General features: G+C 48.3%; 2 protein-coding genes across 14 annotated transcripts in view; both read left to right on the plus strand.

The window, feature by feature from the left end:
- The window catches only part of HOXB4 (homeobox B4), a 32,904-nt gene extending 26,076 nt beyond the window's left edge, over window positions 1-6,828 (plus strand). For 2 of the 4 annotated variants that reach the window (XM_090125251.1, XM_090125253.1), the window contains exons 2-3: window positions 4,487-4,913; window positions 5,737-6,828. In XM_090125251.1, the coding sequence (XP_089981377.1) occupies window positions 4,487-4,913; window positions 5,737-6,053 (744 nt within the window). In that variant the 3' untranslated portion in view covers window positions 6,054-6,828. Of the gene's footprint in view, window positions 1-3,125; window positions 3,663-4,213; window positions 4,373-4,486; window positions 4,914-5,736 lie in introns of those variants that run through there. The other 2 variants (XM_090125252.1, XM_031600786.2) reach the window with 2 other exon arrangements.
- The window catches only part of HOXB3 (homeobox B3), a 60,976-nt gene that overhangs the window by 26,002 nt on the left and 8,106 nt on the right, over window positions 1-26,868 (plus strand). For 3 of the 10 annotated variants that reach the window (XM_090125238.1, XM_090125250.1, XM_090125247.1), the window contains exons 1-3: window positions 19,103-19,515; window positions 22,016-22,072; window positions 24,847-24,909. The gene's annotated coding sequence lies outside the window, so the exon portion shown is untranslated. Of the gene's footprint in view, window positions 1-9,791; window positions 10,033-13,271; window positions 13,940-19,102; window positions 20,130-22,015; window positions 22,957-24,846; window positions 24,910-26,868 lie in introns of those variants that run through there. The other 7 variants (XM_090125244.1, XM_090125240.1, XM_090125245.1 and 4 more) reach the window with 7 other exon arrangements.

A 26,868-nucleotide genomic window follows, 5' to 3' on the forward strand; every position in this document is an offset into this window, starting at 1 on the left:
AGGTGTGGGAGGATGGTTCCTAACCCCACAACCACTCTCGGTGTTGTTTTCCATCTCAGCTGCGGTGCCGATCGCTCCTTATTATTAAAAGTTCTCCTTTTAGAGCTCAGAAATCCCATTCGAACAAATGAAACTTTGCAGGGAGGATAAAAATCCAGCTCGGGAACGGCCAAACTAAAAACTATTTTAAACAAAACAAAACAAAAAAAAAACGCGCAGGCACCGGGGGAGGGAGCGCAAAGTTGCGCGGGGGGCGAAGGGGCGCGGAGCTGCGCGGGGTGAAGCGCGGGTCAGTGCGGCTCTCGGCGGCGGCCGCCGCGCCGCGGACACGCCTCGCTGTTTAACAAAGACTGACAAACTATGAGATTAATACCAAAACTTGCGGGTTTCCCACCCCAAAATGCTCAGAGGGCCTCCTGGCGCTGCCAGCGGCGGTTCCGCTCAGCCTTTGGGGACAATGGGGGCTTATACTGGGGGCGGGGGGGTGGGGGGGAGAGGGGGGAAGCAACAATCCCGACCGAAAGAAAAAAAAAAAGAGAGAGAAAGAAGAAGAAGAAGAGAGAAATTAGTGTTCTTATCGAGAAATAATCTCCTTGAAAAGGCAACAAGGGGGAGAGAGAGCAGAATAGCCCGGGTTGGGTTGGGGTGGGGTTCCCGGGGTAGGGGTGCGGGGGTTTTAGGGGATTTCTCTCTGTTATCGCCTTCAAAGCCTTACCAACTCCTGAGGGAACCTCCTCACCCCCCCTCGGGGTTAACCTGAGGAAAGGATCACGTTTGGTCGAGGTAGGTAACGCGTTACACCTGGGCGGGGGGGCGACCCCCTCTGTGCCCCCTCTTCGGGGGGCACAGAAAGAAGACAGGCGACAAAAGAGCCGCTCAGCAGCGGGAGTGCGTCTGTAAGGAGGGGTTTAATAAAGCCCTGCGTTGGCAGGTGCCTTCGGGGGGCTTTGGGTGAGGAGGAGGGGGGGATCACCCCCAGCCTTCCTTTGGGGGGAGGCAGAAGGTCGGGGAATCCCCCCACCACCATCACTATCATCCTTCCCCTCACCCCGAGCTGAGCCCACTTTGAAATGGAAAAGAGCCCAGAGGGATCCGCCGTGAGAAACTTCCGCAACGTGGGGCTGTTGGGGAGCGAAAGGTGTGCGGGGGGTGAAGGGGGGGGGAACGAGGGGAGCCTTTTTAATTTGGGATCACAGCGGCGGGTGTGAGATCTCTTGGAGGTGTGGTGGTGTTGGGGAGGGGGGGGGGGGGAAAGGATTGTGGTAGACGCTAGGGGTGCTGGTTTGCTGGCACCAAACCCCTTTTGTCATTGGAAAGGAAAATTAAAACGGATGTATTATTATTATTATTATTTTTAAGGATGTGAGAAGGGGTTAAAATTAAAGAATAGAGGCCCCTGTTATTTCTATTCGGGCTCTTATCCGCGGTTAGGAGGTCTCGACGGTCCCGGCCGCGAGGAAATACAATAAAATAAATCAGGGAGGAATTGAAAAAGAGGAATAAAATTGAAGAGAAAAAGAACTCTGGTGGGATTTGTTCAGACGAATTGTTTTATGGCTTCCATCTACGAGCTGTACGAGCAGATTTGGTTTGGCTCCTTACTTTTATGGCAGGTTTTTAGAGGGGGAGGTAAATCGTAGGGTTGCTACCTGCTCCCATTGTAGGTGAGGATTTGGAGCTGCTCTGTACGGAGAGGCATCAGGAGCTCTCTAAGCTCCTCTTACTGGAAATCTCCGTTTATTTTCTATGTGTGTGGGGTGATTTGGGGCTGCCCTACGGGCGTTTGTTCCCAGTTCTCAAAATACGGCTTCGCTGATGCGGCGATTCGATGTTTTATCGCGAAAATCGACCGCTCCCCTTTTAAAGTACCTGAAAAATATCAGGGCAGCGCGTGTCCCATTAGGGATGCTGTGGGATTTTCGTTCTTGGTCATAACTACGTTTTTATAGGCCACAAAAAAAAAAAAAAGCAAAAAAAAAAGCCGGCGTTTAGAGCTATATTTCAGATATTTTTCATGGGTGTGGGGAGAAATGAATTTCTCTTCGACGTTTAAAGGGAGGGGAAACGCAGCGTTTCTCTGCCAACATCTCCGCGGTGGTATTTAAATACAATTAATTCAGGAGAAAGTTGACCCCCCCCCCCCAAAAAAAAGAGCTCTCTCCCTTTTGAAATACGGAAATTAAACGCACTACTTTTAATCACTTCGGCACCGGGAATTTTAAACGAAATCTCAACACGATGCTACCCTCATTAGTTCCGAATGAGGGTTCATTACCTAGACAGTATGAATATTTTATTGTTTTATATCCCTTTTTTTTCCTCTTTTTTTCTTTTTCGGAAATGAAACGCCTTTGATCTTTTTCTCGGGTTGTAAAAAAGAATTGCCTGTCATATGGGGGGGGGGGGGGGGAGGTTGGGGGGAGCGCACACAAAAACCTGTCGTCCCATCTGCCTTTACATTCTGTATTTCTTTTCATCTGTTTCTTTCCTTTTTCTCCCCCCCCCCCCCCCCCCTTTTTTTTTTCCCTTTGACATCCATATACACTTTTTCCTCGCACTCAATCCCAGCCCAAATCCTCGGCTGTGCTCCGAGAACGAAAAATGGACGGAATCTTTGCGCCTCGAATCGGAGCGTAATTACGCGGATCTCAAGGAAAAGAGGGGAACGGAGCTGCGGAGATTTACTTTTCAAGTCCGATTCTTTCTATTGGGGTCCGTTCGCGTTGCGCATCCCGCACACGAACCCGTGATGTTGCAAAGCAATAAACTACCGCGTAAAGGGATGGAAAAAGGAAGGTAGAAAAGCTCCGGCTTCCTAATCTACTCTCAGCTGATCGGATAGAGAGATGATGCTTCAATTCATTTTCCTTCCACCGAAGATTGAACATTTTCACCATCGTTATCTAGAGATGAAATCTCGATCTCTAGAGTTGCAAAACTTTAAGCCCTCCTCCTGCCCCCTCCCTCCTTCCCCCCCCACCCCCCCACCCCCCCGGTCCCCTCCCAGAAGAGAATTATGACAGTAGCGAAGATCTCTGACCGAGGAGGATGCATCTGTCTTCTATATGTACCCTGTAGATCCGAATTTGTGTAAAGGAAGTTGGGTCACAAATTCGTATCTAGGGGAATATGTAGTTGACACAAACACTACAGGTCACAATCCCAGAAGGCATTAAAAAAAAAACCCAAAACCAAAAAAAAAACCCACAACCTTCCCGCACCCCCTGAACACTAAATAAAAGGGTGAAAACAAGGTCTTAACCAGAAACTGCTTTTATGGCTGGAAAGAAATCCTTCGGATTTGACCTTAACTCAACTCCCGAGTTCCTGCGATAAACTTTATCATCACTTCCAGATAAAATCTGAGCTGCAAACGGTTGAGGGGAGGAGAAGGAGGATGGGGAGGAGGTGGCGGGGGGGGAACTATTGCTGCCATCTGAGAGCTTGGATCTGTTTTGCTTTACTTCGGGTGATCACCGAATTTCCGCCGCAAAAAATAATAAGAATATATGGCTCCGCACCGCTCCGAGCTGCTCGTGCCGAGGGGAGAAAACCGAATCGGAGGATTTCGGGGCAGCTTTTGCAAAGCGTTTTTCTTTGCTCCGGCTTTTTAACGCGTCTTTATGACAAGAAGGGCGAGGCGGAGACGCGGGAGGATTTAGGTTCGTTTCCCTTTTGTAATTGCTCATCAAGCCCCTGATTGCTCGCTCGGAGGACGGGCTCCCTTTTCCATCGGTGCGTGGGAAACGGTCAATCTTAGAGCACGGCTAAATGTGATTTAGGAGAACGGGTACCCCGAATTAGCTGATGAATTTCCTATCGATCCCAAAGAAACCCTATTCATCTCTGCCAGGCTCGAGGCTCAATGTCCCTCCCCGCACCACCTTAGCAAGGAACGAGGTGCGAACATCACCCGGATCAGCCGCAAACCCCCAACAGCATGAAAAAAATAAATCGTACTCCTTATTTTTCTTATATTTTTTTTCTTTCCCCGGGTGGGGGGGGGGTTAAAAGAAGAAGGGGGGGGGGAGATTTTTTGCTGTTTATTTGTTTCCCATCCCCTTCCCCGCCCCCCCGCCCCCAAAGCAGGACACACCCCCGAGGGGTGTGGGCCGGGAGAAGGGGGGGAAGGGGGGGGGATGATGTTGGGGGGGGGGACACCGTTCTTCGCCCGCGGGGCGCTGCGGAGCGAGGGGACGGCGGGGCCCGGGGAGCGGGGCCGGAGGGGAGCGGGCGCCCTCGGCCGCCTCCCCCGGGATGCTCCGGTCCCCGGGAGAGCCCCGAGCCGGGCAGATTTCCTTATCCGGGGATCGCAGGCCATCTCGCTATTGGCCCGTTCTGTCACATGGACTCCAACTTTGTTCACTTGACAGTAAGTAGGAGGGTTTCACGAAACAGGAAAACGAGTAAAGGGGGGGACAGGAATAAATTTTAGGAAATATATATATATATATATACTTTTTTTTTTCGTGTGTGCAATTCTAAGAAATTAATGGCCATGAGCTCGTTTTTGATCAACTCCAACTATGTGGACCCCAAGTTCCCACCCTGTGAAGAGTATTCCCACAGCGATTACCTTCCCAATCACTCGCCGGAATATTACAGCAGCCAGAGGCGAGAGAGCACTTTCCAACATGAAGCGATGTACCAGCCGCGGTCAGCATGCAGCGAGCAGCTCTACCCGTCCTGTCAGAGCTCCGGGCACCAAGCAGCGGTGTTATCCCCCCGGGGTCATGTCCATCCTCCGGCCGGACTGCAGAGCCATCTCTCTGAGCCAAACCATCCCTGCGAGCCGGGAACCCCCAGCCCTCCACCCTCCTGCAGCCAAAACTCTCTGAACCAAAGCCCTTCCAATTCCTCTTGCAAAGAGCCGGTAGTTTACCCCTGGATGAAAAAAGTCCATGTAAGCACGGGTAAGTGAACTAAAGTGGCTTTGCTTTATACTAAGTAGCACCTCAAAGTCTTGTAGAAATCTTATTGCACCAGTTGTAAAATAACCATTCGTGGAGATTTACGATCGCCTGTTTGCAGAGCGGTATAATTACATCCTCCATAAATTTTTATTGCTCTGCTTGGCCATGTGCCTTTGAAGTCTCTGTTACCATCCTCCTCCAATTTCTTGCAGGCTACTTTTTTTTTTTTTCTTTCTTTCTTTCTTTTTTTTTTTTTTTTTATGGCAGTTGAATCTTCATAAGTTAAGTTTTATGTTTTCGTAATTTGTATTTAAGTGGCGGGTTGAGTAAACTTTTACTATTTTCCCTTCCTTTCCTTTCACCATAATTTTTTTTTTTTTCTTTTGGTGCATGTGTGATATTTAATAGAAAAGGAGCGTGTCTGCTCGTCTGCGTGCATGCGTGCAGGGGAAAACTTGAAAGATTTGGGGATAACAGAGCGATGCTCGAGTAGCGCTGAGTACATATGCGTACATCCACACGTAGAGGGCATGGAAAATGTGGCTGGGGGACCTTATAAAAACGTTTGGACAGGAATACACGTCAAGCAACGAGGCTGGAGGTGGAGATTTGGAGATAGGCTCCGGGTGTATTTTTAGATTTGCGCTGTATTTTTTTTTTTTTAGTATTTCCCCCCGCCGAAAGAATGTGCGATGCTATTTTTTTGGGGAGGGGGGGGAGGTGGGGGGGGATAGGACCCGTTAAAGGAACAGCTCAGTAATTCTTCTGTTCTTTTGTTGTGTTGTTTTGTTTTGTTTTGTTTCCCTCCTTTGTGTTTGATCAGTAAACCCCAATTATTCAGGAGGGGAACCGAAACGCTCACGTACAGCTTACACCAGGCAGCAGGTCTTGGAATTGGAGAAGGAATTCCACTATAATCGCTATCTCACCCGGAGGCGAAGGGTCGAAATCGCCCATTCCTTGTGCCTCTCCGAACGCCAGATCAAAATCTGGTTCCAGAACAGGAGGATGAAATGGAAGAAAGATCACAAATTACCCAACACCAAGATCAGGTCTAACACTTCCAGCTCTTCTGCCAACCTGCAGATCCAACCGGCAGCTTCTCAAAACCGATCCAGCGGACCAGCCAGCAGCCTATAACTATTCCCTGGATGGACGGCTTGTGTGTGCTCGTGGGTGTGATTGTGTGTGTGTGTGTAGGGAACACGGGAGAATTGTGGTGTTTTGGTTTTGTTGTTTTTTTTTTAACGCTCCGAGATGTGAAGGAAGGAGGGGTGCTTTATTTTTTTTTTAATTATTTATAAGGGGGAACAGAGAGAAGCTCAGCTCCAACAAAGCAGAGCCGTGCTGCTGTGCCCCTCTTCCATTAGAAGAAGGCTGTAGATAGTAGTTTTCAGATTTGGCTAAGATGGATCCTTGTTTCATCTTTAATCACGCCAAGCTCTGCCCCATTTGTCATGTTTACTCTCCCGTACAAAGGATGGACCTTATGTCTGCTATTACCTCGACAACCAGCGTTCACTTTAATAAATGAGGCTCAGTTTCTTCAAGACGAACTGGATTTCCCCCCCAGACCCCCTTTTCTTTTTCTTTTTTTTCCCCTTCCCCACCCCCCCTATTTTTTTCCTCCTTTTTTTTTTTCTCCCTTTCTCGCCTACCGAACGTTTTTAACCCAGACATCCCAAAGATCCACGGTGGAGAAAACCAACAGAACCGACAGCAAAATTCCCCGGAGTGCAGACGGGGAACGGAGCTCTCGGACATTTGGGGGGGGGGAGGACGGGGGACGGGGGGGGGACACCCTGGAAAAAGAAATATCCCTTAAATTAAGTGTCAAGTGGGTGGTGGACAAAGAAACCTAGAGAAGGGCCAATTCAGCAGGACCCCCCCCCCCCCTTCCTCCCCCCACCCCAGCATCATTTTTGAGTCCAGCGGGTTAATTGCTTCATTTGTAAGACTGGAGGGGGGGGGGTGGGGGGGGGGGGAAGGGAGAGACGGGAAAGCAAAGAATTTAGGTTAGGAACGTGGCGATACCCGGCGACACCTGAACTCGGCTCTGTAGCCCGGCTGGTGGTGGAAACGGGGGGGGTCCGGAAGGGGGGGGGAGGAAGCCCCTCTCCCCATCTCAGCCCATTTTTTGTATTCAGAATGTGAATTTCAGAATCCCTGCGAACGGGGATGGGGGGGGGGGGGGAGGGTAAGGATGGAGGGGGGGGGGTCGAATCTCTTCGGGTTTGCGGGTTGGGAAAGGGGGGCTCTGCTGAGCCCCCCCCCATACACCCCGACCGCCTCCATTGCCTCCTTTTGTCCTTTGCGATGTCCACGATTAAGTGTAAATAGCCGAGAAAAGCCAAAAAGAAGTTAAAAAGAAAAAAGAAAAACAACGACAAAAAAAAAGCGAAATTGGAAATAAATTTGTGTTTTCTTTTTTTTTTTTTTTCTTTGTGAACCCGATGGTGTGGTCTGTTCGGCTGTTTGGGGGTTGTTCTTCTTGAGGGGGGGGGGGGAGGGGGGAGAAGGGGATCTTTTTATTCAGGCGAAGGCAAAAAAAAAAAAAATCTATTAAAGAAATTAATGAAAAAGCGCATCGCTTTTATTTATCTGTTGGTTTGGTTGTTGTTGTTGCTGTTGTTTTGCAGGGGGTTCTGTTGTCAGTGGCGCTCCGTAATGAAAACAAAGGATGTTTGACTATAGGGTATATCAGCCTTAAGTACTGCTAAGCCTTACATATGATGATTTATTTATTCTAAGCATATATTAATACGCTCTTCCCAAACTGGTCCCAGACAAAACAGAGGCAGTCATTAGCGCTTTGCTTTGCTGGAAGGAATGGATGCAGCGTTGTATTTCTCCAGAGACGCTCCTGGAATTATAAAAAAAAAAAAGAAATTAAAAAAAAAAGGGAAAAAAAAAACCAACAACCGAAGCCTTTCTCTGAGGTAGTTAATGCATTAATGAGTCTAATTTCTGCACAGATGTTTCTCGGTGTTTGCAGGTTTTCTGTGTATTTTTATATTACAAAGGAGCTGGCTCCTGCGATAGCTCACAGCCTGACAAGCAAATAGATAATCAAGAAGACAAATGGCTCCTTTTGTGCGCCGCAGCTCTTGTATTAATTTTCATTTTCTTTCTCATAGAAAGTATCGAAAATACTGTTCAGGACGAAATAACATTCCGGTTCAAAGTTAAAAAGAAAGAAAGAGAAGAAAAGAGAGAAAGAAAGGGAGAAAGGGAGAGAGAGAAGAAAGAAAGAAAGAGGGAAGGAAAGAGAGAAAGAGAGAGAGAGACAGGAAAGAAAGAAAAAGAAAGAAAGAAAGAAAGAAAGAAAGAAAGAAAGAAAGAAAGAAAGAAAGAAAGAAAGAAAGAAAGAAAGAAAGAGAGAGAGAAAGAGAGATAGAAAGAAAGAAAGAAAGAAAGAAAGAAAGAAAGAAAGAAAGAAAGAAAGAGAGAAAGAAAGAGAGAAAGAGAGAAAGAAAGAAAGAGAGAGAGAAAAGGGAAGGAAGGAAGGAAGGAAGGAAGGAAGGAAGGAAGGAAGGAAGGAAGGAAGGAAGGAAGGAAGGAAGGAAGGAAGGAAAAGAAAGAGAAAGAAAGAGAGAAAGAGAGAAAGAAAGAGAGAAAGAAAGAGAGAAAGAAAGAGAGAAAGAAAGAGAGAAAGAAAGAAAGAAAGAAAGAAAGAAAGAAAGAAAAAGAGAGAAAGAGAGAAAGAGAGAAAGGAAGAGAGAAAGAGAGAAAGAAAGAGAGAAAGGAAGAGAGAAAGAGAGAAAGAAAGAGAGAAAGAGAGAAAGAAAGAGAGAAGGAAAGAAAGAAGGAAAGAAAGAAGGAAAGAAAGAAAGAAGGAAAGAAACAAAGAAAGAAAGAAAGAAAGAAAGAAAGAAAGAAAGAAAGAAAGAAAGAAAGAAAGAAAGAAAGAAAGAGAAAACCCATTGTGTGGAGGGGGGTTGAGGGAGGAGGGCTGGCAGCAGCAGAAGAAAAGGATGATTTTTCTTTAAAAATAAAACGACTTTCGTTTATTTGTTTCTGGAATTCTCCGGGACCCCCCCAGCAATAACAAAGTACCCCCCCCTCCATCGCTCCCGAACAAAGGATGGAGCTGCAATGTTGAAAAGCAGGCGATGTCTGTGCGCCGTTCCCTTATTTGCAGTCGTTCTCTGCGCGATCACCGCGCAAATAAATGCCCACCATTGTGCCCCCCCTCAACCCCCGAAGAAAAAAAAAAAAAACACCCCAAAAAACAGCGAGCCGTTATATTTCTTTCTTTTTTTTTTTCTATCGACATTTGCAAACGTTCAAATAATATTAACGCAGTGACAGGGGTCGGGTGTGTGACACGTTCAGATGGAGAAGAAAAGGATTTATGGGCGCTTTTGGGGTCGGCTATCGCAATTGTAGAGATAGCAGCAGCGAGCACGTCGTGTTTCTTTCTTTATATATATATATATATTCTTTTTATTATTATTATTTTTTTCCCAGGGAGGATTTTAGGGCCCGTTGTCTTATGGTGGTGTTGGAGGTGGGGGTGAATTTTTGCTGCTGGTGCAGGTTTTATTTGAGCGTTTCTCGCTTTGATGTGTTGTGGGGGCAAAAAAACAAACCCAAACCCTAAAGGGTGTGATGTGCGAGGTAGTAAAGAGATGGAAGGGATCGTTCTTAAAAAAAAAAAAAGCATATGCTTCCAGGAATGCGGGGTCTATAGAAGCAAATCAAAGCTGGAAAGTATGAATAGAATAGAAGGGGGAGAAAAGAAGATTTCTATAGGACCTAAAAGTTCACAGCCATTATAAGCAGACAGAAGCCAAGAAAAATGCGAGAATTATACAGAAAATCATTAATCACTTCTTTTCTTTAAATACTTATCCTTTTCCCATTGTTATTCAACAGCAAATCTCCGCAGACCGTCTGTTGGGGAAAAAGCACCCGGAGTTCGACCAGAATCTTCAGGGGAAATAATAATACTAATAATAAAATCTGGATCGTAAAGGTGAAAGCTTTATATTTGGGGGAGAAAACCCAAATCCTCACCCAACCCCCCCTCCCCCAGACCTCTCACTTTGGAAGAAACCACCCAAACCATGAGGGCCGTCTCTGGGGCGTTGGAAAAAAGGATGTGGGAGCGAACCAGGTAACAGAGCTGCTCTCTTGGCATGCATTTCTGATCGTTTTATTGCCTCCTTTCACGAGAAAGTTCGGGGAAAGCAAAAGGACGACAACAACAATAAAAAAAAAAAGAAAAGAAAAGAGAGAGAGAGAAAGAAGGGGGGAAAACGGGCAGAGAGAAAACCAACACGTGGATGTTCGTGCGGGGTTTTCCTTCTGTTTTAGTTGTTTCTTGTGACCAAGCAGGGACGTTTACAGGCAGCGGGTTGTCGGGGGAGATTTTTCCTCCTCGAGTTTCCTCCTCGGCCCCGCGGTGATGCGCGTCCCCTCTGCTCTTTGGGGGCGATTCCCTCATATTTCCCCTTTTCTCTTTTTTCCCCCCTCTCTCTTTTCTTCCCCCCTCTCTCTTTTTTTATCATCTCTTTCTTTCCTTTTATTTATTTTCTTTCTTTCTTTTTCCCCTCCCGTTTACGTCCTCCCTGTTCGCGTCCGAGAAGGGGAATTCTTTACACAAAGGTCCCAAGGAATCGGGGTTTTTGCGGAACGCCGGGGTTGCGGCTGCTATCGAGGGACGGAGGGGTGATTTGGGGTATCCAGGAGATGCCCCATAACCGGGCCGCATCTCTTCCACTGCCCATTAGTGGCTGGAAACCGGGGGAGGCAAAACTCAGAGCCTGCAGCGGCGTTCGGGGGCTGAGGGTTCACGCAGAGGACACGTTTTCTGGGCGATTAGCTGTGTATTACGGGCAGGGGCTGACCTCGTAAACCCCTTGACCTCCCCGAGGCCGGACATTGTGCGGGCAGCGGCTGCAACCCGGGATGCGGGGAAATCCGCGTGTGCGGATCGGCCCTGTGTGCCCCCGAACTGCGACGGGGAAGGTGGGAAGAGATCGGGAGAGAGATCGGCATTCTGCTCAGCACGGGAGAATTTGTTGATTTGGGGGGTTGTTGGCTTTATATTTATTATCTTTTGCCTCTCAACCTCTCCGCCCCCCCCCCTCTCTCGAAAAGAACTGCTTTCCCCTCATCTTTCTCGCCGCTTCACTTGAAAGGGCCGAGAGCTCTCAGTTGTTGGCTTGGTTGTCTGTTTCTTTGTACGGGAGACAAGAGGCAGAGAAAGGCGTTTGAGGGTCTGGAGCGAGGCTGTGGTTTGGCTCTGACAGTTCGTTGTACCCGAAATAATATATATAAATAAATCGAGGGGAGAGGGGGGGAATAAAACACCAAACAAACAAACAAATCCCAACAACAAAGCCGAACCCCCCCTCCCAACCCACCGCGTTCACTTTCTCGCACGTCGCCTCTCGTCTCCCCTGTTCAGAAATTCCTTTGTTTCCGACCCCCCCCCCCCCACCTCCCTCCGCATTTCCCCCTCCTCCCACGGCGCTCCGGAGCCGCCCGAATGCGGGGGGGAGATGGGGTGGAGGGGGGGGTCCTACCACCCCCTGTAGGAAACCCCCAGCTCCTATGCCTGACCCCCTTTGTCTCCTCCTGGTCCCCAAATCGGACAAAAAACGGGGAGAGAAATCTCAGTAACCCAATCCAAGCGAGAATGAGTTCCGGGAAATAGGGGAAATCATTGGAAATCATCCTAAATATATACGTGTGCGTGGGTCTGTATGGCTGTATGGGAAGTGCGAGGGTTGGGGGGGGAGTTCTGCAGCCCAGGTATGGGGCCGGGGCTCTTTAAAAGCCGACTTTCGGAGTTTCTCAGCCCCTGTGACAGATTTATGATCCGCAATAAGACCGGCGTGTTTAAATTCGTAAATCAATCTCGCTTTCTCACTATATAAACGTTCATTTTATCTTTAGAAAGGGAACGGCTTTGATCACGGCACCTCGGAGGGTGAAGCCGCTGTTTATGGCCGCGTTTCCGACCCTTTGAACTGAGGGCTTGGAAAAAAAAAAAAAAAAAAAGAAAGAAAAAGAAAAAAGCGAAATGTGGGCTTCTTTTGCATGAAACAAACCCAAAAATGTCGGAGGTGCAAGGCGGGGGGGGGGGGGGGGGGGGGAGGATCTGCCCCGTTTGCTGCTTTGGCCGATCTGTTGTGTTGATGATGGGAGTTGTTTGGGTTTTTGGTGGTGGTGGTTTATAACCGGACTGCAGCCACAGGGACACTTCGTTTTATGACTAAGGAAAAAAAATATATATATATAATGAAGTGGTTGTGCGAAGTGAAAGTTGCGGCTTCTGAATTGCCTTGAAGTTCCCATACCCCCCCCCCCCAACACACCCCACACCCCACCCCATTCCCTCGAAGTTTCTTCCTTCGTGGGATCCTTCCAGCCTCTTTTTAACCGGATTGTTTTCCTCCTCCCATCCCATACCTCGAGCCAAACCTTTCCAACAACTCCTTTCTCACCCCCCAAAATAAATCGATTCCGAAATAATCGCGGCCTTATGGAAATGAAGCGCTGCCCCATTCTGTCCTTAAGGGCCGGGGTGGAGTCAGGACCTTCATCCCACTTTCCTTATCCTCGTCTTAAAGGGGAAAATAATAGTAATAATAATAATAATAAAGACTCTTAGAGACTTTCAAACGCTCTTTAAGGCTTTACGAGATTTATCCGGTCAGGGAGATGTGGGGTACAGCAATTCTCATTGCAGGCACCCGGTCCTGGGGGGGTTGGGGGTGGGGAAAAGGGGGTCGGGCTCTGCCCCGTGTTTGGGGTGCAATGCGGGGGATCCCCATAAGTCGGGGCCGCCCCCTGTAGGGTCGGTGCCAGAGCTCGGCGGCTGCCGCTTTTGTTACGGATTCCCTTTTGCAGGATGCCGTGAGCTGGCAGCTCTCTTCAGAGCCGCGACGTGATTTATTTTCGTGGTTTATTTATTTATTTGTTCGTTCGTTTGAAGGCACCGAGAGCCGGCCAAGCAATAAGAGCGGTGGGGAGATGAAGGGCCTGGAAAGGAAGGGAAAGGAAAGGAAAGGGAACGATGGGCTCTGTAAAATGTGGAACCCGGAGCATAAATCGTCTCAGCTGGTTTGGAATCCAAAAGAGTTGTTTTGTTCAGTGCGAGAATGTAATAAAAATCTGAAGGCAAATGGAGGAGAGGAGAGGAGAGGAGAGGAGAGGAGAGGAGAGGAGAGGAGAGGAGAGGAGAGGAGAGGAGAGGAGAGGAGAGGAGAGGAGAGGAGAGGAGAGGAGAGGAGAGGAGAGGAGAGGAGAGGAGAGGAGAGGAGAGGAGAGGAGAGGAGAGGAGAGGAGAGGAGAGGAGAGGAGAGGAGAGGAGAGGAGAGGAGAGGAGAGGAGAGGAGAGGAGAGGAGAGGAGAGGAGAGGAGAGGAGAGGAGAGGAGAGGAGGAAAAGACAAAGAACACAGCGTTGCTCTGACGAGCCCAGCCAACCTCCAGGAAAGGTTTAGAGAAATGTTTAAACGCTCTCAACTTTAGGCAGGAGCCACGATGGGGGAAATAAACCCAAAGCAGAGCCTTCTTTGGTAGACAAGTAGATTCGAAGTGCTGCCTTGTGCACACACACACATCACACTCTCGCCGGGCTGTGCCAGGCGGCCCTGCAGCTGCTATAGGGAGAGGGCATCTCCAGCTCGAGAAAAGCTTCGTTCAGTTCAAAACTTACTTAAAAAAATACTGTTCCAGTGGAAGGTCACAGTGGTCCTTTGAGTATGAAACTGAAAGACCCCCTTCCCCCTTCCCCATCACGTGATTCATTAAATAATTAATGCAGAGGTTGCAGAATAGATATGTATTCGTCAGGAAAATCGCAGACATGGTCTCCTTGAGTCTGACGTGAAATTCAACTGTCCTTTAACAAACAAGCCTATAGCTGAGGGAAAAAAAAGAGAGAAGGGGGGGGGGGAGAGGGAGAGAGAGAGAGAGAGAGAGAGAAAGGGGGAGAGGAGGAGAGAGGGAGAGGAGTCTGCAATAAAACAATTCTCAGGAACCACGAAGCCACGCCGAGGGCTGGATTATTGTAAGTAGCAGGGGCTTCCCAATTCCTAGCGTGTCTATATGTCCATGTAAATTTATTGTTTGTTATTAATGTTATTGTCGTAAAATGTGACAAATAGCCGTCTTCATTTCCTCCCATTTCTCTTCACATGGTGCTATGTGTGTTTATACCCATCGAGGCATTTCATTGATATTTTTAGGAATATTCCTCTCTCTCCCTCTCCCTCTCTCTCCTCGCAACCTCTTTTTTTTTTTTTTTTTCTCCTCTCTCTTCCCCCTTTCTTGATTTATTACAATAAACATGTCAGCAGCAGTGCGGCTGCCATTGTGTGTGTGTTTGTGAGAGAGTTGTGTTGTTTATAGTGGTGTCCAAGATAAATCATTTCTCGAGTGAAAATGATGTGCAAGCGATGATATTTTAGAGCGAAGATCTCTCTCTACCCCACTCCCTGGAGTTGATTATTTCAGACGATTTACAGTAATAGATCAGCAGCTAATATGAAAGCTCTGTAGCTGGGGGTCTTAAATTACAGCATCTGTGATTACCAATTAAGGAGAGATTTGTATAAATTTGGTAAACCGGGAACGCCTCATTGGCATATAAACCTGGTGACAGAGCACGACCTTAATATCAAAATTACAGCTCGGAATCCTGCGTTGCAGCATCCCTTTATCAACGATAATTCATTTTCTTCCCCGTTCCCTCCAGTTCCTTCTTTCCACCCCCCATCCCTCCCCCCCATCCCTCCCCTCTCGGCAGAAGGACTCACCGGGAATGGACGCGGGTTGCTCGAGCCGAGCGATGCTTTTTGCTGGGTTGTCCCGCTTTAAATCGGACACAGAAATAAGAATTCAAAAGACAAATAGGAAATTGCGTCGGGAAGGATGCAGAGCTTTGGGAGAGGAACAGATCTGGTCCCGGGCAAGAGGTGGGGGGGGGGGGGGGGGTAGAGGGGAGGAGGGGGTTCGTCTACGAAGCTCAGAACAAAGGGGACCCGCGGTAAGTGGGGCGATGCCGAGGGACCCCACGGGGCGGATTGTCCTCACAACCCCCCCTCACCCCCCCATTGACAACAGCTCAAAGGGGGTTAGGCTCGTTGAGGGTAATTCGTTGTTCTTTTGCTGCAGGAGGATAAGTTTGCGTAGAGCCCCGATCTCTCTGAGGCTGTAATGGTGATGGATGGAGAAATAGAGAACAGCGTTCTTGTGCTGAAAGTTGGAGAAGGTGCTTTCAGGAATTTCTTTGTATTTAAGGACGCGGGGCCTGTTTTACCCCCACGAAAAGAGCAGCTATAAGAAATAATAGCAATAGGTTGAAGTGGGCAGCAGGACTTGGCTGGCAGCCGATACGTTTTAGTGATTGCTGTGCAAAAAACAGCTGAACTTAGGGAAATCCCTCTCAAGCTGCTGAGCCACGGTAGCGAAGCTGAAGCTTTGAGGACACGATGTGTATCCGAGCCGGGAGCATCGCTACCTGGCTTTAATGTCAGCGAGGGAAGAGCAGAAATGGGGGAGGTGGGGATTGTCCCCCAACCATCCCCCCCCCCCTCAACCCCCCAGCTCCGAACCGGACCAAATTGGTCCCAACCGCGAGTGTTGAAAGGGAAGGGGGAAGTGAGAAATGGCTTTAAAAAATATTTTACAAGCTCCAACATGAGAGGAGACAATAAAACTGACAACAGGAGCAAAGATTAAATGTTCGCACCGGATTCTCAGCTGAGAATTCCCCGCTTTTCTCTTCCCTTTCCTCCACGCTGCTCACCAGCCAAGTCTAACACCGCCGAGCGGGGATATTTAACTCTGTCTGCTAATGTAAACCTTTATGTAGCAAAATTAGAGCAACTCAGCGACTTTCATTAAATATTAAGGGAGAAACAGGGACGGTGACTGAGCCAGAAATGCAGCATCATTCTCTGTCAAGTTCGGTGTTAGTTTAAATTGTCGGCTTCAGATGGATGCAGCCACCTCGCGTCTCTCAGCCCCCGCTTTTTCTTTCCTCTCCCTTTTTATTTTCGTCGGTGGTATTTTGATTTGTTTTGTTACGTTTATTTTATTTCATTTTATTTTAATTCTCTGTAGACTCGGGATGTTGAGCGTGAGAAATGGGCACTTGGCGGGGGGCGGCTGCAAGCTCGGAGCAGGGGAGCCCCCCGCAGCCCCCGCCCCGTTTAAATCAATACCGGGGCTTTATTCAACCCGGTCCAGACGCCATTGTGCGAATGTCGCCCTTTAATGACCAGATGTCAGGAGGAGATGGGGTGGCCGAAGGCTCCCGGATCGCTTCGGCCGAACCTTCGTTCTGGGGACATTAGCCCGACCCCAGGACGCTGTCATTCCGACCCGGGAGGAGAGTCCCAGACCCTAAATAGGACCCCAGATTCTGGATAAGAGACTCACACCCTTATTAATAGGCGCAGAGCCGGGATAGGATGCCCTAGATCCAAGAGGATGGACCATGCCAGGAATGGGACCTCAGCCTCAAACCTCGGAGGGCACCCGAGACTCAGGGTAGGAGCCAAAACCAAGAGGGAACCCTCCAAAGGATGGTATCCGAGTGGGCGGGGGGCACGGCAGAGCTCCCCCAGCACTGCTACGGGGGCTGCAGGTAGGAAATGGGGTGGGGGGGGAGCTGGGGGGCTGCAGCCATATAGAGAGATCCGGGCTTAGACCACACCGCTGCGCCCAAAGCCCACCTCTCTCCTTATTTCTCCTTCACGTGCTCCCCAGTTCTCCCTACACAAATCTTATTTGAAAATAATCGTCATAATCATAATATAAACGATCCTCTCTGAGCTGGGAAGGAGCCGGGCAGCAGCAGCAGCAGCAGCCCAGCATCTCCTGTCCCACCTCAGCCATCAGCACATCCCCGACCCACCGAAGTCACCAGCAGATCGTTCCTCACCGCGTTAAATCTTCCCTTATCAACTCGGTTGAAGCCGAGTTTGATAGAAACTTGCTATCGCGGGTTACGGTTACAAAGGATAGAGATAACGTCCGAGAGACGGGAGCAGATAATAAGCTATTTCAAGTCGCTGTTGCACTAATTTCTGTGCAATAAACGTTCCTCCTTGCCTGTCATCTCTCCAGAAGTTCTTGCTCCACGAGCTCTGCGAATCCGCTTTGCTCACATCTCTCCCCTAAAGAAACCGCCCTCCCTCTCGGCCGCACATCCCCTATCTTTTCCCACAGAGGAAACGATTAACGTTGTAAATATGAGTCAACATCACCTTGATTCATAATTTATTGCGGGATGGTGGGAGAGGGTTGTTTCTGTTCAAAGCACCGCGGAGGGTGAGAAAGGAGAAAAGCGATGGAGGGGGAACGGGCGGAGCGGGGCGGGGAGGGGAGCAGAGCGCTTGGTTTTCTGCTCGGATGTTCAAGGATCCGAGGCTAAAATAAAAGCAGCATCAACCGCAATCCAGCTGAGATGCAGGCCCGAAAACAGCGGAAGGAGTTTTTGAAGGCGAAGCCAATGATGCTGCTTCATTTTAATATATAAAAAAAGGAGGAGAGTGAGCTGCACGGGAGGGGAAGAGTCCGGTGGCTTTTCAGATTAAATAGAGGAGAGTCTGGAAACAGGGATGGTTTCCTTTGAAGTTGTTGGGTTTTTTCCCCCCTTCACTCTCTCTCTTTTTTTTTGGTTGTTGTTGCTGTTTTGTCGGGAGGAGGGATAGGAGAAAAGGGGGAGACGAAAGAAATTAAAGGCAATAACCACATTTCAACACTTCCCCGTGTGTAACCGGCTCAGTTGAAAAGGAAGGCTATAAATCAGAGGTGATGGTGGAGATTTGACTCCTTACTTCTTTTTTTTAACATAGATATGAGGGGAGGGGTTAAAAAGAAATCCCCTCTCGTTGCTATTTTGTCTCCTTTTGATGTCCGACTCAATGCGAAATATATCAGTGCTTTATTGGCAGCGGTATCTGGACGTCAAGAGAAAAGCCTGAAAAACTTCGGGTCAAATTCTCTCCAAGCATGTCCTGGGGAAATCAATAGGAACTGGCAAACCACAGCCTGTAGGACTTGGGAATGGGGTGGGGAGGGGGGTGCGAAGTGTCCAGCGATCCCCCCGCTCCCCCCAGCCCATTATAATTGATGCAATGGGAGCCTCCGAGCTCAGAGCCCTTCACCTGCCTTCTCTCTGGAGCTGCAGCCTCCTCTCTCTGCTCAGCTAAGGGTGGTTTTTCTTTATTATTATTATCATTATCATTATTATCTGTGAAGGTTTGCCCCCCCCCCCCTTTCCCCTCCCTGTTTTGGATCCGAGGCCACGCAATGGCACGCTTCAGCTTTTCACCAGCATCCGTATTTCCACCATTTCCTCTCCCCAGGCTGAGGTCAGCCTCAGTAAATCGAGTCTAAAAATAACTCCAGGATCTGCTTTGTCGCTACTGTTACCTCTCCCCTTCCGTGGTTCAAACCCGAGAGTCAACAGTGTTCTTTGTATGGTATTATTTGAACGAGGGGAAGAGTTAAAGGCCGGTGTTACTGGGGGGGGGGGGGGGGGGAAGAGAAAGGGGGAGAAAGAGGGAAAAAGAGAGAAAGAAAAAATAAGAGGGAAAAAAAGAGAGAAAGAAAGAGAAAAAAGAGGGAAATAAAGAGAAAGAAAAAGGAAAGAAAGGGAGAAAGAGGTGAAAAGAGAGAAAGAAAGAAAATGAAAGAAGAGAAAGAAAGATGGGAAAAGAGAGAAAGAAAGATGGAAAGAGGCAGAGAGAAAGAGAGAAAGAAAGATGGAAAGAGGCAGAGAGAAAGAGAGAAAAAAGAGAGAAGGAAAGAGAAGGAAAGGGAGAAAGTGGAAGAAAAAGAGAGAAAGAGAGAGAAACAGAGACAAAGAGAAAGAAAACTCGTTGGGCTTTGCACAACTTTTATTCTTCGCCCCTTTCTTTCTCCCTCTTTCCTTCTTTCTCTCTTTTCTTCGTTTCTTCCCTTTCCCCGGACGAGACATATGGAATCAATTTTGTATCCTGACATTGAAGGCCGGCCAATTCCTACTGGCTCTGAAAACCAGAATCCATTTGGTTCCCTTCTCTCCAGCACCCCTTGTCACTCAGTATTACAACAGTCTTGCAACATTTTAAGTCTTTATAAAGAGAAACAGCTTTCCAGATAGAAACGCAGGATTGAGGAGTGGGGGAGGTTTGAGGCTTTTTTTTTTTTTTTTTTTTTTTTTTTTTTTTTGGCTTTTTTTCTTGGCTTTTAAGGGGGAATGTGCGCCCAACCTCCCCCTCCCGACACCCCCACTTCATCATCCCCCGCCGTTCGGTATCTCTGTGCAGAAGGGGCCGCATCTTTGCGATACTTTCAGCTGGTTTTGGAAGCGTTTTTCTGCACGTCAACTCAGTTCCGATTGAATCGAGCGAGTCCATAATAGATAGATAGATACATACATAGATAGATCGGTCAAAGCATCTTTGGGGAAAAACCAAACCAAACCCAAACCAAAGAGACAAACCGCGGCCGAACGCACTGACAACGAGATCCATCGCTACAAAGTAGTTCCTTTTCCTCTCGTTAATTTGGCCGCTTCAGCTGTGAAGTCGCACCAGCCCGGTTCGGCTTCTCTCCTTCTTCAAGTCTCGAAGTCGGACGGTAACACAGGTAAGAAGTTACAGAGAAATAAATAAGAGAACAACGCGGCTCTGCCTTTCCTGGCTCCGACGTTGAGAGCTGTAATTAATTGCCCGAAAGCTTTGACAGGCCGTTCCCCCAATCCTCATCTCTCCCGGTAACAAATTAAGACCGATGTCTCAGAGCAGGACGGGGGGAAGCAGAAGATGAACCAAAATGATCTCTCACGGTCCATAACCGGGACCGGTTACAAACTGCTCCTTTCCAAGAGCGTGTTTACCTTCAAAGTTTGTCCGGGCCACATTTGTTTAAAGTTTAGCACCTCTCTCTCGTTTGAAAAAGAAACTACAAAAGCCCATTGGAAAAGCTGAGTGTTAAGCTGAAGAATGTATGTGATGGTGATTTATGGCCCTACAGACTTTCTTGTTTACTTGAAGCAGATCCTAATTACAACGGCTTCTAAAAAAAAAAAAAGAAAAAAAGAAAGAAAGAAGGAAAGAAAGAAAAGAAATCCCAAGCTCTGTATATGTCCATCGCGAGGGTTCCCTCCCCAGGTCCGGCTGTAGCGGCCAGATGTGACTTACAAACATCTGGCTTCTTGAGCTCCTCGTCTCTGTGGTGGCCAGTGAGTTTGACCGAAATGGGTAAGGCAGAAACTCTTAAACATTTGGCATGAAATGAGAGTAATTTGGAGAGTCCGAGCATGAGAATGTCAGGCTTTTAGAAAGGGTTGTAATTTGGTTTGGTTTGGTTTGGTTTGGTTTGGTTTGGTTTGGTTTGGTTTGGTTTGGTTTGGTTTGGTTCGGTTTGGTTGTGTTGGTTGAGTTGGGTTGGGTTGAGTAGGATTGGATCGGGTTGGTTGGGTTGGTTGGGTTGGTTGGGTTGATTTGGGAGAGAGATGTACTCGAAAATGGTTCATCTCACACAAATGCCATATCTGCCAAAAGGAAACAGGAGGGAGGGTGAATTTTCATATGGAAATACAGGGTGCAACGTTTTCAATGGACTTTTAGTCTTCGTTTCGTGCTCAGAAATCCCCCCTCCCCCCCCCTCCTCGCACATCCCATGAACTCCCGGTGTAGATTTAAAGAGTGAGGCAGGAAACTCGTTTGCATGGAGGGCAAAGAAAAAATCCGAAAAATTGAATTAAATCTGGAAAGTTTTTTCTAAATATGTATCTATTTGTGCTCTCTGCTCTCCTCTGCTTCCTTTCCCTTTAGAACAAGAGAATAACTCTGCCCTCTGGACAAGTTCCCAGTTCTAAAAACGTCCACATGCATTGTGAAACTTGAAAACTTTGGACTCAGTGTCTGATATTTCCCGAGGCAAACTGTTAAATTGGCAGAGAAAATATCTCGGATATACGGCATCTATTGGTTGGGGGGTGGGGGTCCTTTTTTGTGTGTGTGTGTTTTTTTTTTCCTTTTTCTTTCCCCTTGAAGATTGCTTTGCATTAAATCTCCCCAGCTTTAGAATTATCTGCTCTCGCCTGAAGCTAAAGCTGAATATTTTTTTCTTTTCTTTTTTTTTTTTTGTCGAGCACTTGATCTGTTGGCGAATGAAATCTGAGAAGGAACCGCAGGCCCTAAGTGGCCGTAATTTAATTGATTTTATCATAAATCATCAACTTCATGAAGAAGCAAAGTTTTCATTGAAGTAAATTGATATTAATGGTCACTTTCTGAAATACAGCTGTATAGATCTCTATGTTGTCGGTGCTCACAATTCTCTTTTGGGACAGGTTTGGAAAAGGGGGGGGGGGGGGGGAGTTGGGATATTTTTTCAACCTTCCAGTTTTCTTTCCTCCCACTCTTCTTAAAAAACGAATGACGTGCAGATCTCTGTCCTGGTGTGGATGGGAGGACTGGAAATTCGGTTCCTCTTTGTGGTATTATACAGCAACGGGGATATCTCAGAGCATTGAGATGAGCTCTTTGGGGTGGATGTGACTCGAGCAGGCGGATTTCTATGGGTTCTTCCCCGAGTCACGCTGCCACCTCTGCCCAGGGGCTTTGTGGGCATAGATGAGCTTTTTCTGCCTAAAACACGTGTGTTACAGCGAGGCGCATCCCTACTAGAAGTAGAAATAGAATTGAAAGCCTTCACTTCCATCTACGTGTCCTCTGCTGCGTTAAACATTACCCGTTCCCAAAGCTTTCCCACCTAATTAAAAATTAACCGAGGACTCGGGATAGATTGGAGCCCTTTGATATGGTGATGAGGATGTCAGATCAAATGCCCTTACAGTAAGAGGGGATTTTAGCACGGGGCAGTGGCTCTGCTGTGTGTCTGTCGGTGGCTGTGGGATGGTTGCAGAGATGTGCAGTGAAGAGAGAATGCAGGACTGGCCTCTATCCTCACGGTTCCCTTTAGAAGACCGATATTTAGTGGGAACATCCCAAACCAGAGAAATACAATTCCTTAACACCTCTTCTTTACCCCTTTTCCTGATATTCCCTCGTCAGAAATTGATAAGCCTTTATGATGTAGCGCACGGAAAAAGGTAAACTGAGCTTATTTCTTCTCCCAGGTCCTTTCTCCCCCATGCTCAGACCGTCCAACAGCGCCCGTCGGGTCCCGGATTCAGGCGAGTATCATTGCAAAAATAACCCAAATCCTGCTTTTTTTTTCACATTGCGGTAAGATGGGTGAGGGGTGGGATGGCGGTGGAAGAAAACTTGGAGTCTTCCTCTCTTTCTCTCTCTTTCGGAGGAAGAGAAGGCCGAGAAACCCCATTCCGTTTTTCCTGCCCCTAAATACGGCTTTTCCCCCCATCTCCGTCGTCTCTGCCGTTCAGAGGAGCGGTGGTTGTTGAGGTCGCTTTAGTGTTGGTTCGTCTCCTCTGTCTTCAGGACAAAAGATAGGAAAGGGTGTTTTTTTTTTTTTTTGGAGGGGAAGGGGGGGGGAGGAAGATAATAATTAAAAGAAAAGGATTAATAAGCAGCTAAAGGCCCCCAGACGCCAGTCCAGCCCCAACTGCGATAGGAGGGAGTGAGGGGTATCTCCGGCCAGGCAAGTTTGGGAAATTTGCTGATGGAGGAATTAGTGAGAGTGGAGAGGGAGCGGATCGTTTTCCCAATTCTATATAAAACGGGCAAAAGGTTGACGTGTCCCAATCACGTGAGCGCATAATTCAAGCCATTATTTTGGCATTTGGAGGGTGGGTGGAGGAGCGGGGATGGCGATTCTTCCCGTCTCTGCTGAGCTGTTCCCAAAGTATCGATTTGCAGAGCGCTGATAGCGCAAATTGCCTCCTTTGGCTCACAGCATCATCCCCACCCACACAACTACCGACCCCAAAATGCCCCGAAATCCCAACCCCCCGTTGGCACAGGGATGGGAACCTCGGAGCTTTGTGTCCTCTCCACTGTCGGTTCGTTTTGGGGTTGGTTTTTATAGGATTTTTTAGGCTTTTTTTTTTAATGATTTGAAACAATTCGGTAACACTTCCGCCGAGTGATCATTAACGTGGTGAGTTATCGCTCTTCCAAGCAAAGGTCATGGGGAGAAAAAAGTCTAATCTGTCAAGGAAAAAAACACTGCTCACTCCGCTTCATTTTGATTTCTTATCCTCATTGGCTTCTGTTTGGGGTACCGGGAGGTCCTGGTCCCTCCGTAACTCTCCGCTTCCTCGGGCTGTCTGTTTGCGGGATAGGAGCGAAGAAAGCCAAACACTTTCCTTTTAGTTACTAATAGTAATAAGGATGAATCATAAAAAGGCCCCTGGAGGAGGCGGTTGGTGCTCGCAGGGCTGGGCTGAATCCGCACCGCCTCTGAGAGAGAAATTAATGCAAAGCAAATCGAGCAAAGCAGCCCAGATCAAAACAAAGAACGAGGGTTGGGGTGAGGGGGGGGGGTGGAGGGGGGGGAGACACCGTCTCCATCCATCCCTCCACTGCCTTTATTGCAAGGGAATAAATTAAAACCAAAGAGAAACAACCCCCCCCCCCCCCCCCTTTCCCCCCGAGATGTTATTTATGCCAGATCCCCTCTGTTTGTTTGTTTGTTTGTTTGTTTGTTTCTCTTTTCCCTCCTCCCTCCAGCAAAGCGCTGCTCTCGGACGCGGTTCCCCCCCCTTTATTCCCCCTCCTTTTTCTCTGCCCTCTTCCCCCCCCCCCTCCGTTCCTAACGTGGGAGGAACGCTTCGGGACTCGTATTTCGTTTGCCGACTTCACCACGCAAAAAAGCAAAAAAAGCAAAAAAAAAAAAGCGTTTTTCTTCTTCTCTTTTCCACCCCCCCTTCGCCCCCATTCCCTCCCGACCCCCTTTACAAACGTACACTCCACAGAGAGAACTGGAAAGCCCCGGTTAAAGCGGGCAAGGCTGAGACGGAAACGGAATATTGCCAAAGCTGTGTATGAAAGTGTGAGAGAACGTAATAATAACCCTAATAAAAAACACAGCTCTCGGCCGCCGACGGCAGAAGGTCACGGAGCATCCGCGGCTGATTTATGGACTCGGGGATGTTGTCACACGCCGAGTAAGGGCGTGAGGGGAACGTTTTTATTTGAGATTAATAACTTCAACATCCAGAACGGAAACGGGATTATGAAAGCGACCGAATGTTTCCCCAAACGAAAATATTTTTAAATGAGATTGCTTTTTTCTTTTCCTTTTTTTTTTCTTTTCTTTTTTTTTTTTTCTCCCCTCCCCTTTCTTCCCTTCTCTGTCCCTTTTCTAAGTCCTTCCTATGAAAGTCGCTCTGATAAATCTCGGTGCGGCTCCAAACGGTTCGACCCGTCCGTTCTGTTGCCAAACCCCAAACTGAGAACCTCCACGTAACTCCCCCTCATTCCTCATCCCGACTCCTTCAGAAACCCGGCCTCGTGTTTTCCCTGATGTTTTACTTTTCTTGAGCCCAAACCCAAAGAACCGCGTGTGCTTCACCCCTTCAACGCGTTGAACTCGGAAATTACCGGCGGCGTTTAACCAAAAACCCTTCAGTTCTTATTTATTTATGACGTGGTTTTTTGTATTTTCCTGACGTTCGGGTCAGCCATCTCAATCCCAGACCCGGGGTTGGGGGGGGGGGGGGGGGGGGATCAGCAATCTCAAATTGACAGAAAGAAGCTCAGCGCCCACCGTCTGTGGTGCCACTTCGGTTACGGGCGTGTGGAAAGTGGTGCAACCCCTGGCAAAGCTGTACTCTCTTAGATGAGAGATATCCTCAGAGGAGATGCTGGGGAGAGGGGGAGAGAAGGGGGGGGTTGTTATTAGAGCCCGTCTGCTCCCCATTTCCACCCAAACATTTCTCTGTGTGATGAATTCCCTTCGCTTTCCCTCGTCCACGCTTCTCTGACCCGAGTTTCATACTTTCTCTCTCTCTCTCTCTCTCTTTTTTTTTTTTTTTCCCCTCTTCAGTTCTTCTCCTTTCTCAAACTCCACCGCAGCCCCGTGTTTGCTGGACCACACATCCGGGAAACGGTGAGTTTTGCTCTCCATCTCCTACCTGCTCCCCTTCCCTGCGCCCACCTCCCTTCCTCCTCCCCATTCACTCGGATCCATTCCTCCTCTAAAAAAAATCACCCAACGTGACTTTATTCCTTTCTTTATTTCCTATTTCCCCACCAAACACGGCTGCCCCGGATTACAGCAGAATATTTTCTTTCTCTATTTCGCTACCGCCTTGTCTTGAAACTTTTGTGATTTATGGCCGTAACTTCCAGGGAGTGTTTTAAATGGAAGAGATTTCCTGAGCTGCCTTTGAAGGGAAACCCGGTCGGGTTGCAACATTTGCTGCTGATTTGGTGCGAGGGAGATGCATTTTAAAGGAAAAAAAAAAAAAAAAAATTCATCTGCATCCCAAGCTGAGATGGTAATATACAGGGAGCCCCAAAGCTGCTTGCAGCAGCCCAACTTGTATAGTTGCAAAGACCTGCTGAATGCTTTGGATTTCGGCTTCTGGTTTAAGGTTAATGCAAAATGTTGCACTTCGGAAGAGTTTACTTGCAGAGCCCGAGGTACTTTTGCTTGTCAGAAGTCAGTGGAGGTCCGTATTCAGAAATCTACCCAATACTTCACCTACAGAGAAGTCCTTAAAGAAAAGTCCGCTGTAGTTTCTCCTCATTCCTTGCCTGGAATCTCAACGCCGGGGCTCCAAACTAATAACAGACTTGCAGTAGAAATGATGTTTTCGAGCAGATCATGGTCAGACTGGGGAGTGCGGGGGGGCCTCAGTAGTCAAATCCCCGGACGAAAGCCCTTATTCTGGGGTTTGAAGGCAGAACAATAGCTGGAAACACCGTAGTCCGCGGGATAAGACTTTGTCCATCACTTAGAAAGCTTGTCTGTCCAACCCAGCATAAATCCTCTCAAAAGTCAGAGATGTTCACTTGGACACCTTGGGTTGGTGTTTTTTTTTTTTTTTTCTGTCCATACTTATTCGCCTAAAGGTGTCCCCCCCCCCCCCCTAAAAAAAGAAGAAAAAAGGCGATGGACCCCCCCCGCCCCCCCCTCCTCTCCTCCCCCCGCTGAGGCATACCTTCCTGCGGAGTCCTCAGAGCCTTTGTGGTCACTGCTTGTCTGGCTCTGCTAAACGCAAATCCCCCCCGTCAGCACTTTTAACCCAAAGGAGAGAGCGTCAGAATTAAAGGAGAGAAGATAATTGCGATGCGAAACAAAAGTAGCACTTAAAAAAAAAAAAAAAAAAAAAGTGCAAACACCTCAATTCTTTGCCCTGCCTTCCTCCCACTCTTCGGCCCCTCCTCGTTACGGACTTTCCCCAGGACGCGTCTTGGCGAGTTTCTCCTTTCGGCAGCGTGTGGGAGCGGGGAGAGGCATAAATCTCCCGTGGCGACAGCGGCAGAGCCTCGCATAGCAATAACGGCGATATTAATACGGCCGCTAATAGCCCTCGTCCCGTCCCACACCTCGAATCCTCCCCGGCCCCGACCCCCCCAACCCCCCCCGCAAACCCCCTCTATGGTCACCCAGCCCCAAACTCTCAGTTAAAGTTCCGAGGGTTCCATCAGCCCCCTCCCCAAAACATTGCCCCCCCCCCCCTCCCCAAAGACCGCCCCCCCCCGTGCCCCACATTTCGTGGCCGCCTCGCTGGGGCCAGAGGGAGCCGAAAGCAGCCGGGGTCGGGGGGGGGGGATGGGGGGGGTGCAGGCAGCGGCTATTGAAAGCGGCCGCTTGAGAGGAGGGAAGGGGGGGGGGGGGAAAACCATGACTATTTTGAAACGGTTTATTAGCATAAATTGACACCTAATTGTTAAACACGTGAATCAAAGGCGAGCTTTACTATCTTTCTGTCTAGGCCTCTGTCCACCACGTCTGCAATTAGCATAATTTTTCACTAGTGACGCTGTTCGGGAGCCTCTCTGCCTTTGCCCAGCAATCCGAACCCGATCTGTGTTTTTAAATATCCCCTCCGCTTTCTTT

The sequence above is a fragment of the Phasianus colchicus genome, chromosome 26 (genome assembly GCF_987193195.1).
Source record: "Phasianus colchicus chromosome 26, bPhaCol1.hap1.1, whole genome shotgun sequence".
In the NCBI taxonomy this organism is placed as follows: domain Eukaryota; kingdom Metazoa; phylum Chordata; class Aves; order Galliformes; family Phasianidae; genus Phasianus; species Phasianus colchicus.